The 10,673-nt window shown below is 43.4% G+C and overlaps 2 protein-coding genes across 3 annotated transcripts; one reads left to right on the top strand and one right to left on the bottom strand.

Annotated features, from left to right (window-relative positions):
• The first annotated feature begins 208 nt into the window (after positions 1-208).
• On the top strand, positions 209-5,491 carry LOC120654354 (extra-large guanine nucleotide-binding protein 3-like). The gene is made up of 9 exons (XM_039931871.1): positions 209-1,718; positions 1,794-1,931; positions 2,959-3,063; positions 3,166-3,348; positions 3,634-3,811; positions 3,891-4,135; positions 4,270-4,442; positions 4,533-4,730; positions 4,901-5,491. Exons 1-9 carry the CDS (start codon positions 774-776, stop codon positions 5,286-5,288), a joined length of 2,553 nt encoding a protein of 850 aa, XP_039787805.1. The 5' UTR covers positions 209-773; the 3' UTR covers positions 5,289-5,491.
• A 42-nt stretch (positions 5,492-5,533) lies between these two features.
• LOC120654355 (ruBisCO large subunit-binding protein subunit beta, chloroplastic-like) lies at positions 5,534-10,268 on the bottom strand. Of its 2 annotated transcripts, none has more exons than XM_039931872.1 (15): positions 10,073-10,268; positions 9,491-9,707; positions 9,240-9,365; positions 8,986-9,123; positions 8,794-8,889; positions 7,976-8,218; positions 7,640-7,874; positions 7,395-7,564; positions 7,023-7,100; positions 6,841-6,912; positions 6,575-6,679; positions 6,360-6,452; positions 6,195-6,287; positions 5,985-6,114; positions 5,534-5,905 (listed from the first exon to the last, which is right to left on the bottom strand). In XM_039931872.1, the coding sequence occupies exons 2-15, from the start codon at positions 9,692-9,694 to the stop codon at positions 5,892-5,894; spliced, it is 1,797 nt and encodes a 598-aa protein (XP_039787806.1). In that variant the 5' UTR covers positions 9,695-9,707; positions 10,073-10,268; the 3' UTR covers positions 5,534-5,891. The 2 variants fall into 2 exon arrangements, with proteins under 2 accessions (XP_039787806.1, XP_039787807.1); XM_039931873.1 differs by having other exon boundaries at positions 9,491-9,868; positions 10,073-10,252.
• Positions 10,269-10,673: the final 405 nt, after the last annotated feature.

Below are 10,673 nucleotides of genomic sequence, written 5' to 3'. Positions count from 1 at the left end.
GCTAGTTAGAATTTGTACGGCTGATTAAACTAAAATAATTACTACTAGATTTTTCTAGGTAATAATTAGAACAAAATGGAGAGGAGGCAAATTAACAAGAGATAGAAAACAGCCTTGAGAAAAAGAAAAAAAAAACAGAACAAAAGAGTCTCATACCTGGGCGGCTGGGCCGGCTGTTTATCGGCTGGATGGATCGTCTTCCTCGTTTGGTTTCCTGCCGTCGCTTTCCTTCTCAGTCCAAAAGGCAACACAGATCAGCCCCCACCTCCCTCGCCGTGCGCCTGCGGCGTCCTTGCACTTGTTGCTTTTCTTTTGCCTTTCCTTCCTCCACTCTGCATCCATCCTAGTGCTACCTGCCTGCCCAGGATTCCATTCATTCTTCCTTCCTGACCAGTCCGATCCACTTTCGAGCAGATGTGGCCAAGATCTCCTTCCTTCGGGAAAGCTCAGTTTGGTGGTGGAAAGATTGGATTTTGATTCCATCTCGTGCAGACTTGAGCCAGCCACAGTTCGTTGCGGTAAAGATCTCTGCTCCCAGTGCTGGGCTCCGGGCGGAATTCGATCGGACCACCCACCGCTACTGTCTAGTGCAGTCGTTGACAGGATTTAATTGGAGCTGCTTCCTGCCTTCCATTTCGGAGTCAAACTTCGTCGGTGGAGTTGGAAAGTGTGGGATTCATCTTCACCAGTCAGCTCTGTGGCGATGGCGGCGTAGGCAGGTGGTTGATAGGCGGCCAGGGCAGGGCAGGGAGAGGAAGACGCACGAAGCGGAGATGGCGGAGGCCATGGATGGGAGCACCTGGGAGGACATGATGAGGAGGATCCTGCCCCCGGGCACTCCCATCCCTGAGGCGCCGCCTAACCTCGACTACTCCATCGCCCTCGAGTACGACGGCCCGCCCGTGCCCTACGACCTCCCCAAGGTAGACCCGGTCGAGATCCCTGTAATCCCCACGGCGGAGCCAGTGTCCGGCCCCCAAGTGCTTGGAGGGCTCCCGGTGGCGCCCGTTGTTGAGCCCATTCGCCTCCCGGTCTCCAGGATCGCCCGCTGCGCAGATCCGGTGTCAACGCAGGTTGGTGGCAGCTCTGAGTCAGTCCTGCACAATCAGGAGTTCGACGACGATGACTCCCGTTCGCAGTCACATGGTTCAGCGCAGAGCTCACCAGGACCGCAGAATAGGCCTGAAATGCAGGAGGGCAGGAGAGCGCCCGTGGTCACCTTTGGCTTCACGCCCGACAGCAAGTATGAGAGCAAGGAGTTTGAGGAGATGTCCGAGCAGTACGTGGCCGTCACAAAGAAGGAGAAGAGGCGACGGGCATGCTATCGCTGCGGGAAGAGGAAATGGGAGAGCAAGGAGTCGTGCATTGTTTGCGACGCAAGGTACTGCAGCTACTGTGTGCTTAGGATGATGGGATCGATGCCAGAAGGTCGCAAGTGCGTCACCTGCATCGGCCAGCCAATTGATGAGTCTAAGAGGTCCAAGCTGGGGAAGAACTCCAGGACACTTTCGCGGTTGCTCAGCCCGTTGGAAGTAAGGCAAATCTTGAAAGCTGAGAAGGAGTGCCAAGCGAATCAGCTGCGGCCTGAGCAACTTATTGTGAATGGGTGCCCATTGAGGCCAGAAGAGTTGACAGACCTGCTAAGTTGCTCTCGTCCTCCTCAGAAGCTGAAGCCCGGAAAGTATTGGTATGACAAGGAGTCAGGCTTATGGGGAAAGGTAAATCTATTATGAACAAAACTTGTGTATAAATGTAGCTGAATTTCTGCTAATGGAACTGCATTTTTCTGATAGGAAGGAGAAAAACCAGACAGGATAATTAGTTCTAACCTCAATTTTACCGGGAAGCTTCAGGCCAGTGCTAGTAACGGAAACACCCAGGTTTATATAAATGGGAGGGAGATAACAAAGATTGAGCTGAAAATTCTAAAGGTAACAATATTGCCATTTATTTTGCTGTGCAAATAGAGTCATGTATCGCTTCTGGCCAAACATGCATTACTCTTCTAAAGCTGCTTTTTGATGGTCGCTGGTGGGTAATGTGAGGGAGGCCAGCTGTTTGAGTCTCTTTGGCCTAACCTCATTCATAAAGGATATTTTCTTAACAAGCGGACTATACCTGGCAACTACATTTACTCTCTAATTTTGGTCCAAAGTTAGCATTGCATCAGCATGTAGTATGTTTGAATTTCACCAAGTATAAGTATTCCTTTGTTGTACTAAGTTCTCATTATTGTTCCCACTGTCAATTTATTAATGACTGATTATTATAGGCCACCCCAAATCATTTAAGGCAAATAATGATAACTTATCCAATCGATAATTGATGCTAGTTTTATGCTTTAATGAGTCTGATATGTGTGATGTCTGCCATTGCCGTTTCTAGCAATAACTTTCACCTATTCATCCTGTTAGTTTGAATTCCAGTACATTAGTTGACTTGAAATATATTTTTTGGTCTTTTTCTTTCAGTACTGAAATTATGTGCTCTGCTCCACTAAAAAAAAACAAAATAGAAATGATGTGCTCCGCTCATTGAATGCTGACCACTGTGAAATAAAAATATTCAGGCTCATCCTATTTTAGATGTTGATCGTTAATCCTTATGGTATGAGAGGACCATTATGGAATTTAATGTGCATAACAATGACTTCAAATTGTTGTCCCTTTTTTTTTCCTTATCTTCCAGTTTGCTGCAGATTAGGAAGTTTTCCCTAAATGCTTCAGTTTTGCTGTTATGGGTATCAAGATATTAATTCATCAAATAGAAGTTCCATTTTGTATTCAGGACTAGCATATTGCAACCAGCAGTTTAGTGCCCAATGCTTTCTTTTGGCTCGAAACTGAGCCCTTAAGTTCATAGACAAGATTCCAAGAGTCCTTTTACCTTAAGACACACAATGGGTGCACTGTAAACTTTTTTTTTTCTTTTGTCTCATCACTTGTGTTGTGCTTGCAGGTTGCAAATGTTCAGTGTCCCCGTGACACTCATTTTTGGGTTTATGATGATGGTCGTTATGAGGAAGAAGGGCAAAACAATATCAAAGGGAAAATATGGGAGTCCGTATGTATCTTGGTTAAAAAAAATTGTGTACCACTGTTATTTGTTAGAAAACTTAAGTTGGGTATGCTTATTGCTGATGATCCTTTTTCCTACTGTGGCCAGGCTCTGACACGTTTTGCATGCGCATTGTTTTCACTGCCGGTGCCTCCTGGGAATTCAAATGGAACCAGAGATGAAGTTCCTTATTCAGCAAGAACTGTCCCTGATTATTTGGACCAAAAAAGGATCCAAAAACTTCTTCTTCTTGGACCACCTGGTGCTGGTACAAGCACTATTTTTAAGCAGGTATGAAGTATGATTTGATTCCATTTGTTGATGCCTCTGGCTCTATCACAATTCTTGTAATGTAACTCTGTAACTGGCACTGTTTAAGAGATTGCACTAGCACTTTCTATCCCATGATCAATTGATCATCAGTATTGTATACTTTAAGCAGAGATCTTCAAATTCTTTTCAGAGCTGTAGCTATGTTTCATAGTCAGGATCTTTGTTTTGTCAGTGGTTTTCGAACTTTGTATTCTGCTTTTGCTTTTCTTTGTTTCATGCTGATCTTCTTTTAATGCGTCTTAGGCTAAGTACTTGTACGGGACTAGGTTCACCCAAGAAGAACTTGAAGGTATCAAACTGATGATCCAAAGCAATATGTTCAAGTATCTTGGGATTTTGCTAGAAGGCCGCGAGCGCTTCGAGGAAGAGGCTTTATCAAGATTGAATTGCACAATTTCAGATGGTGAAGAAACTCAGCATGGTAATATGGTCAAGTTATTTTATGTGTGCTTTTTTGTCAAGACAGAGACAGTATCACTGATTTGTTTTTCTGAATGCAGATGAAAACAAAGCCAATGGCTTAAATTATTGTATATACTCCATAAATGCGAGGCTGAAGAAATTTTCAGATTGGCTTTTGGATATTATAGCAATGGGTGATCTAGATGCATTCTTCCCTGCTGCAACACGCGAATATGCTCCGTTTGTTGATGAGATGTGGAAGGATCCAGCCATACAAGCAACATTCAAAAGAAAGGATGAGCTGCATTTTCTCCCTGATGTGGCTGAGCACTTCTTGAGCAGGGTATATAACCCTCAAGTTTTTAAATTAATATAGCTCTAGCCTTGATCAACCTAGTTTGTGTTGTGTAGAGCTGCACCCTTTTTTCTTCAAATTCTTAAATGACTTTTTGGACTATTCTTGGCATACTATTGCAGGCCATTGAGGTATCAAGCAATGAGTATGAACCTTCAGAGAAAGATGTGATCTTTGCTGAAGGAGTAACACAAGGAAATGGGCTGGCCTTCATTGAGTTCACGCTTGATGATCGCAGTCCGATGTCTGAACCTTATATTGACAACCCTGAGGCACATTCCCAGCCTCTCACCAAGTAATCTCCTAACTTCCTTCTGGCTGGTGTGTAAAAGAGCGTCTGAATCATGTACTAAGTGCCTAAATCATTATTCTTTTTCTTCATCAGATATCAGCTGATCAGAGTTAGTGCAAAGGGCATGAATGATGGCTGCAAATGGGTGGAAATGTTTGAGGATGTGCGCATGGTGATATTCTGCATAGCACTCAGCGATTACGACCAATTGGGCCCCCAAGTAAATGGCAGCGGTCGGCCTCTTGTGAACAAGATGATGCAAAGCAAAGAGTTATTCGAGGCTACAATCCGGTATGCTAGTTTTTTCCATCTCAGATTTTTGTTAACATTTTACTTGGACATGATAAAGAACTACAGATAGATTAATAATTGCCCACTGTATGTTGTGGGAAGCAGATGTCTTAGTTTTTGTAAATTCAGCAAACTTTTGAGTTGTAAAATTTGAACTTCCATTTGTGCAGGCAACCATGCTTCTGTGACACCCCATTTGTTCTGGTTCTGAACAAGTATGACCTTTTCGAGGAGAAGATCAACCGTGCGCCCCTCTCAAGCTGTGAGTGGTTCAATGATTTCTGCCCAGTTCGGACACACCACAACAACCAGTCGCTGGCTCACCAGGCATACTATTACATTGCGATGAAGTTCAAGGACCTGTACTTTGCGCACACAAACCGGAAGCTTTTTGTGTGGCAGGCTCGGGCGCGCGACCGTCAAACTGTGGACGAAGCGTTCAAGTACATAAGGGAGGTTCTCAAGTGGGAAGAGGAGAAGGATGAGAACTACTACCAGGAGGAATCATTCTACAGCACCACCGAGATGAGCTCCTCTCCGTTCATCAGAGCGGAATGAGGGGTCACGGGTGGTTGGTGATTTGAGCTGGTTTGGTGTGGTACATACAAGAATCCTCGTTAACAGTGTACATTAATTAATTGAATTGATTCTGCTATAACTTGTTCCCATCATAATTGGTTGTGTACGTTGGTGTTGATACATTGTATTTATTTACTTACTAATTTTTCCCGGCTGAAAGAAAAGATGTGTATGCGTGAAAGGAGATTTTGTGACCAACTACAAGCACTGCTATTGGTGAAAAATTTTCACCCTGATCTAGGGCCTCAAAAGCTTTACTCGCAACTAAAGGAGAAGACATCCAACATGTCATGTGTAACTAACCCTCCAACAGGGATTTTTTCCCCTTCAAGACTCAGGAAGATTGGAACAGCCAGTCATCAATAAGTTGATGTTCATCTGGTCTGGCAACAGTTACACATAAGTATCATTCACGCGACGCCTACCAACTGCGTGCAAGATTCATTGTTCAAGTATTGATAGATCACTCATAACAGATTTGCTGCCGCTTCAACACTTTAATAACACCAGAATGAAATTCCTCCTCAGAAGTAACATGCCATGGCGCAGGCAGGGAGTGGAAGCTCATCTCCAGAAATTTTTCTAGAATCCAAAACCTGAACACAAAACCAACGCAAGTTGTCAACTCATTCCAATTACTCAACAGGTAACCAACTTTCTTGGTCCCATATTTACCTGAGCCACCACCACCCATTGGGTTTGCAGCAGGTGCTTGCTCGGGCACCTTGATGTCAACCACAACAGCATCAGAAGTGATGAAAGTTTTTGCCACCGAGGCAGCATGCTCCAAGCAACACCTCACAACCTGATTTTGTAAAACCGATTTTTCATGAGCTAACAGGAAAAATAGGAATTTACGGCTACAGAGCGAATGCAACAGAATACCTTGGTGGGATCAATAATACCAGCAGCCATCAAATCCTCATAGTTCCCTGTAGCTGCATTGTAACCATACCTTAAGTTCTCATTGGCAAGAACCTGAACATCGAGAAGTTAAGCTTGTAATCTGCACAACTGCTAAGGCATACATGACAAATTTTGAACACAAACCTTCTCGATAACCACGCTGCCATTAACACCCGCATTCTTCGCAATCAATTTAAGTGGATAGCTCAAGGACTTCCTTACAATTTCAGCCCCGACCTTGAAAAGGAAAAAGGAAAGAAAGAAAGAAAAGAATAATAAATTCATCATTGATGGTACGGTATACAAAACTGCACCTTAACTGAAAGTAACATAAACAGCAACTGAACTTTGGGACTTACCCTCTGTTCATCATTCTCAAGGGTTTCTACAATGGCATCAACTTTTGATGCAAGCCTTAAAAGGGTACAGCCACCACCTACAACAATGCCTTCCTCAACTGCTGCCTGCCAATAAAGAAAATTGTCAACTAACAAGAACTCAATACAGATAGGATTTAATGTAAAAGTATGATCAACACAGGGAAGGCAATGTTAATGAGAACATTACAGGTATACTATCCCAGAAAGGAAACAAACTGATTTCAGCAACAAGAACTAGCATTTACCTTTGTAGCATTAAGGGCATCTTCAACCCTCAGTTTCTTTTCCTTAAGCTCAGTTTCTGTCTGTGCTCCCACCTACAAAGCAAGACATATCATTTTGAAATGGTTTTCTTATGCTAAGCATCCTAACACACCAAGCGCCCTTGCTGCACCAACTGCTACCTAAAGCTCAACATCAGGATTACCTGAATAACAGCAACACCACCAGACAGCTTAGCAATCCTCTCGTTAAGCTTTTCTCTCTCGTATTCTTGATCAGTCGCCTGAAAATGAATATTTTGGAACAAACTTGAGCAATATCACCCAAAAAAGTGACTGCTGCAGAAATGCAAGGCAAACGAATGCAACTCAGTCTGGGAGAATCAGAATGTTTCGGAACAAACTTGAGCAATATCACCCAAAGAAGTGACTGCCACAAAAATGAATGCAATTCTGTCTGGCAGAATTAGGGCTCCCAACAGCAACTTGAAAAACAGAACAGAACCACAACGAAAGAGATAGTGAAGATGATTTGATAAATAGCAGAGGAACACAGTAAAATCTTCCAGAATGCAAACCTCAATCTGGTTCTTGATTTGCATCACCCTTTTGTTTACTTCCTCCTGTGTAGTACCATCTCCAACTATTGTCGTTGAATCCTTAGTAACTACAATCTTGGCGGCCGTTCCTAGGACCTCATTGTCTGCCTTCTCTAGGGACAACCCAACTTCATCTCTGATGACAGTGCCTGTACAAAGGATGGCCAATGTAAATGATCAACAGGCACAAAAGGACATGAGATCGTAGCTAAAGATAAATTTACCTCCAGTGAGAGTAGCAATGTCATCCAGGTATTGACTCTTGCGCTCTCCAAAGCCAGGGGCCTTGATCGCAGCAATTTTCAATGCACCTCTAAGCCTATTAACCACAAGGGTTGCAAGAGCTTCCTGCTCAATATCCTCTGCAACTATTAGAATTGGATACCCACCTCTAATAGCATCCTCCAGAATAGTGATAAGATCTCTTGCATTGTTAATTTTCTTGTCTACTAGGAGCAGCTGGTAACAAAATTAAAATCAGCACAAGCGTAAATAAGGCATGAAAACTGCTATTAATAAATACCACATAAATTCAGTATAGGAATTCAGGGGCATCAAACCTTGCAGTTCTCATACTCCACTATCATTTTTTCACTGTCAGTCACAAAGTAGGGAGAAATATAACCACGATCGAACTGCATTCCCTCAACAACATAGAGGTTATTTTCAGCACTCTTTCCTTCTTCAAGGGTGACCACTCCCTGCCGTCCAACCTTGCTCATAGCCTCAGCTATAATATTCCCAATTTCATAGTTATTTCCAGCGCTTACTGCAGCAACATCAGCCAGCTCACTATCCTCAACCTGCAGCCTCAAATGCGACCACGAAATGATCAGATTTTGAACAAATAATCTTCTTGAAAGCTGAATGAGCAATACATGGACAGAAATTTATGCTCCCAACAATAACTACTCTGGATAACCAGTTACAAAAAAGTAAGTTTTTAGCAATTGTCCGCAGTTCAACATACCACCGTGCATAACTACGCTGGGAGAAGATTTGAAGGGGGGATACAATGCATACAACATATAGATGAAAAGAAGGCAAATTAGATGTGCTGGTGTACAATATTTCACTGTGAATCATTGTGGCCTCATAGCAAAGTCCATTGATATGATTTATGCACATATTCGACCAATACATATAACACATGGGCAAGCCATGTTTGACATGAAATCCACATTGAAATAGTCTTATAACAATAGATATCTCGTTTATGGTACCATCTAGTATGTAGCTTGTGATGGGTACAGTGTGCAAAGTCATCTGATATCCAGATGCAAGATGTGGTTGCGTTGTATTAACGTGATTGTTCAGAGCTAACAGAAAAAAAAAATACTAAGGTCAACAACAGAATAATATGATAATCAGAAGATACCTCCTTGGACATCTTTTGGAGTTCATTGACTAGTGCTTTGGCTGTTTTCTCAATACCCCGAGTGATCTGCACTGGATTAGCACCAGCAGCTACAATCTGGGGAAAGTAGCAAAATTTTTCACTGTAGATTTCATAAGTGCTCAACACAACTATGGCATAGCACTGAGACATGAAGTTTTTGCGTTGATGTACCTTTACACCCTCAGTAATCATCCCTTGAGCAAGGACGACCGAAGTGGTTGTCCCATCACCAGCCAAATCATTTGTTTTAGCAGCAGCTTGGCGGACCAATTTAGCTCCAATGTTTTCAACAGGGTCCTCCAGCTCAACCTGGTGATCGTGAAAGCCATTTATTTATGAGAAAATGTCAGCGGGGCATGATAACCTAAGTCGACGTGTGAACAAATGATTTTGGTAAATACGTAATGTGAGACACACAGACACACCTCCTTTGCGACAGTGACTCCATCATTGACGATTTTGGGTGAGCCATACTTGCTCTCAAGGACTACATTTCGTCCTTTTGGTCCAAGAGTAACCCCAACGAGATCTGCAAGCTTATTGACCCCATTCTGAGAAAAAAAAAACAAGGTCAGGAAGTGGCTGGCAGCTCAAAAGAAGGGGGAAAAAGGTGACAAGTGATTAATAGCAGCAGCAGAGGTAGGTGTTTGAAGAGTGATGATGCTAGACAATTAACCTGAAGTTTCCTGATAGCCGAGCCATCCTTGTTGAAATGGAGCTCCTTTGCTGCATTTACTGTGAAACGGCACTTCCTCTGGGGCCTCATTTTCATTTGCCGTGGGAGGGAAACAACCGGGGGCGAAAGGAGGAGGGTCTTGTTGGTCGCAAAGGCAGCAGGTGCTGGCTTGTTGAGGCGACATGTCCCGAACGGTGACGCCATTTTGAGTCGCTACCTATTGCAGGGAGGAAATTTGAGGGTCACCCTTTGCGGTAACAGAGAAGAGCAGTACTTGCAATGGGCAATACTAGACGAAGTAGGTGTGAAAGCGAAAGGATGACTGATTGGCTGGTTTAAGAATATGAGATGTAATTATGGAAAATTTGTTCCTTTGTTCTGTTGATGAATCGGATCAATGATACCCCCCAACAAAAAAAAGATAGATAAAATCAGTCAGGAGCGATCGGTTAGTGGGATCGAAAGCCATGCATAAACTAGTCAGAACTCAGAAGAACAAGGTTGGTTGATGCATCTGGTCGATTGGCAGACGACGGAAGGAATTGATAACAGAGAGTGGGGGATTTGGTCGATCCATCATACCTCCCTCTGGCTGCTGCAACCGCGATCGCTTGAGTCGTTGAATCACGCGCAAGAGCAGGGGATCACAGATCACTTGAGTTGACCTCTCTCCTCCTCTCCCTCTTGGTGTGTGTCGGCTATCTAGTCTAGGGTTTAGGAACAATGACGACTGAGCTGACCTGATGGATCGCGCTCTGCCTGTTTATATATATATATATATATATATATATATATATATATATATATATATATATATATATATATATATATAGCAACGATCATTATTAGGAGGAGAAAAATAAAGAAGAACCAACTGGCCCACCCCACGCGTTCTCACTGGCAAATGGGCCCGGGACCACCTTTGACCGGCCAGCGGTTGCCGTTGACGTTTGGAAGCATCCAGAAGCTGAGAAGCCCCCCCGCTGCCTCTCCTCTTGCCATTGCCCAACTGCCCATCATCTAGATATGCCTTCCTTGAAGAGAAGGCAAAGCAGTAGGCAGGAAAGTCATTCCTTCCTCTGCTTTTCTTTTCTTTTCTTTTCAAAATGTAAAGGTACTCACTCCATCTTCTTTTTTCTCTGGATTGTCGTCTGCAGAGACCTGCAATCACCTTTTCCTTTCT

Source organism: Panicum virgatum, chromosome 1N (genome assembly GCF_016808335.1).
Source record: "Panicum virgatum strain AP13 chromosome 1N, P.virgatum_v5, whole genome shotgun sequence".
In the NCBI taxonomy this organism is placed as follows: domain Eukaryota; kingdom Viridiplantae; phylum Streptophyta; class Magnoliopsida; order Poales; family Poaceae; genus Panicum; species Panicum virgatum.
This window is presented reverse-complemented; position numbering and strand designations above follow the sequence as displayed.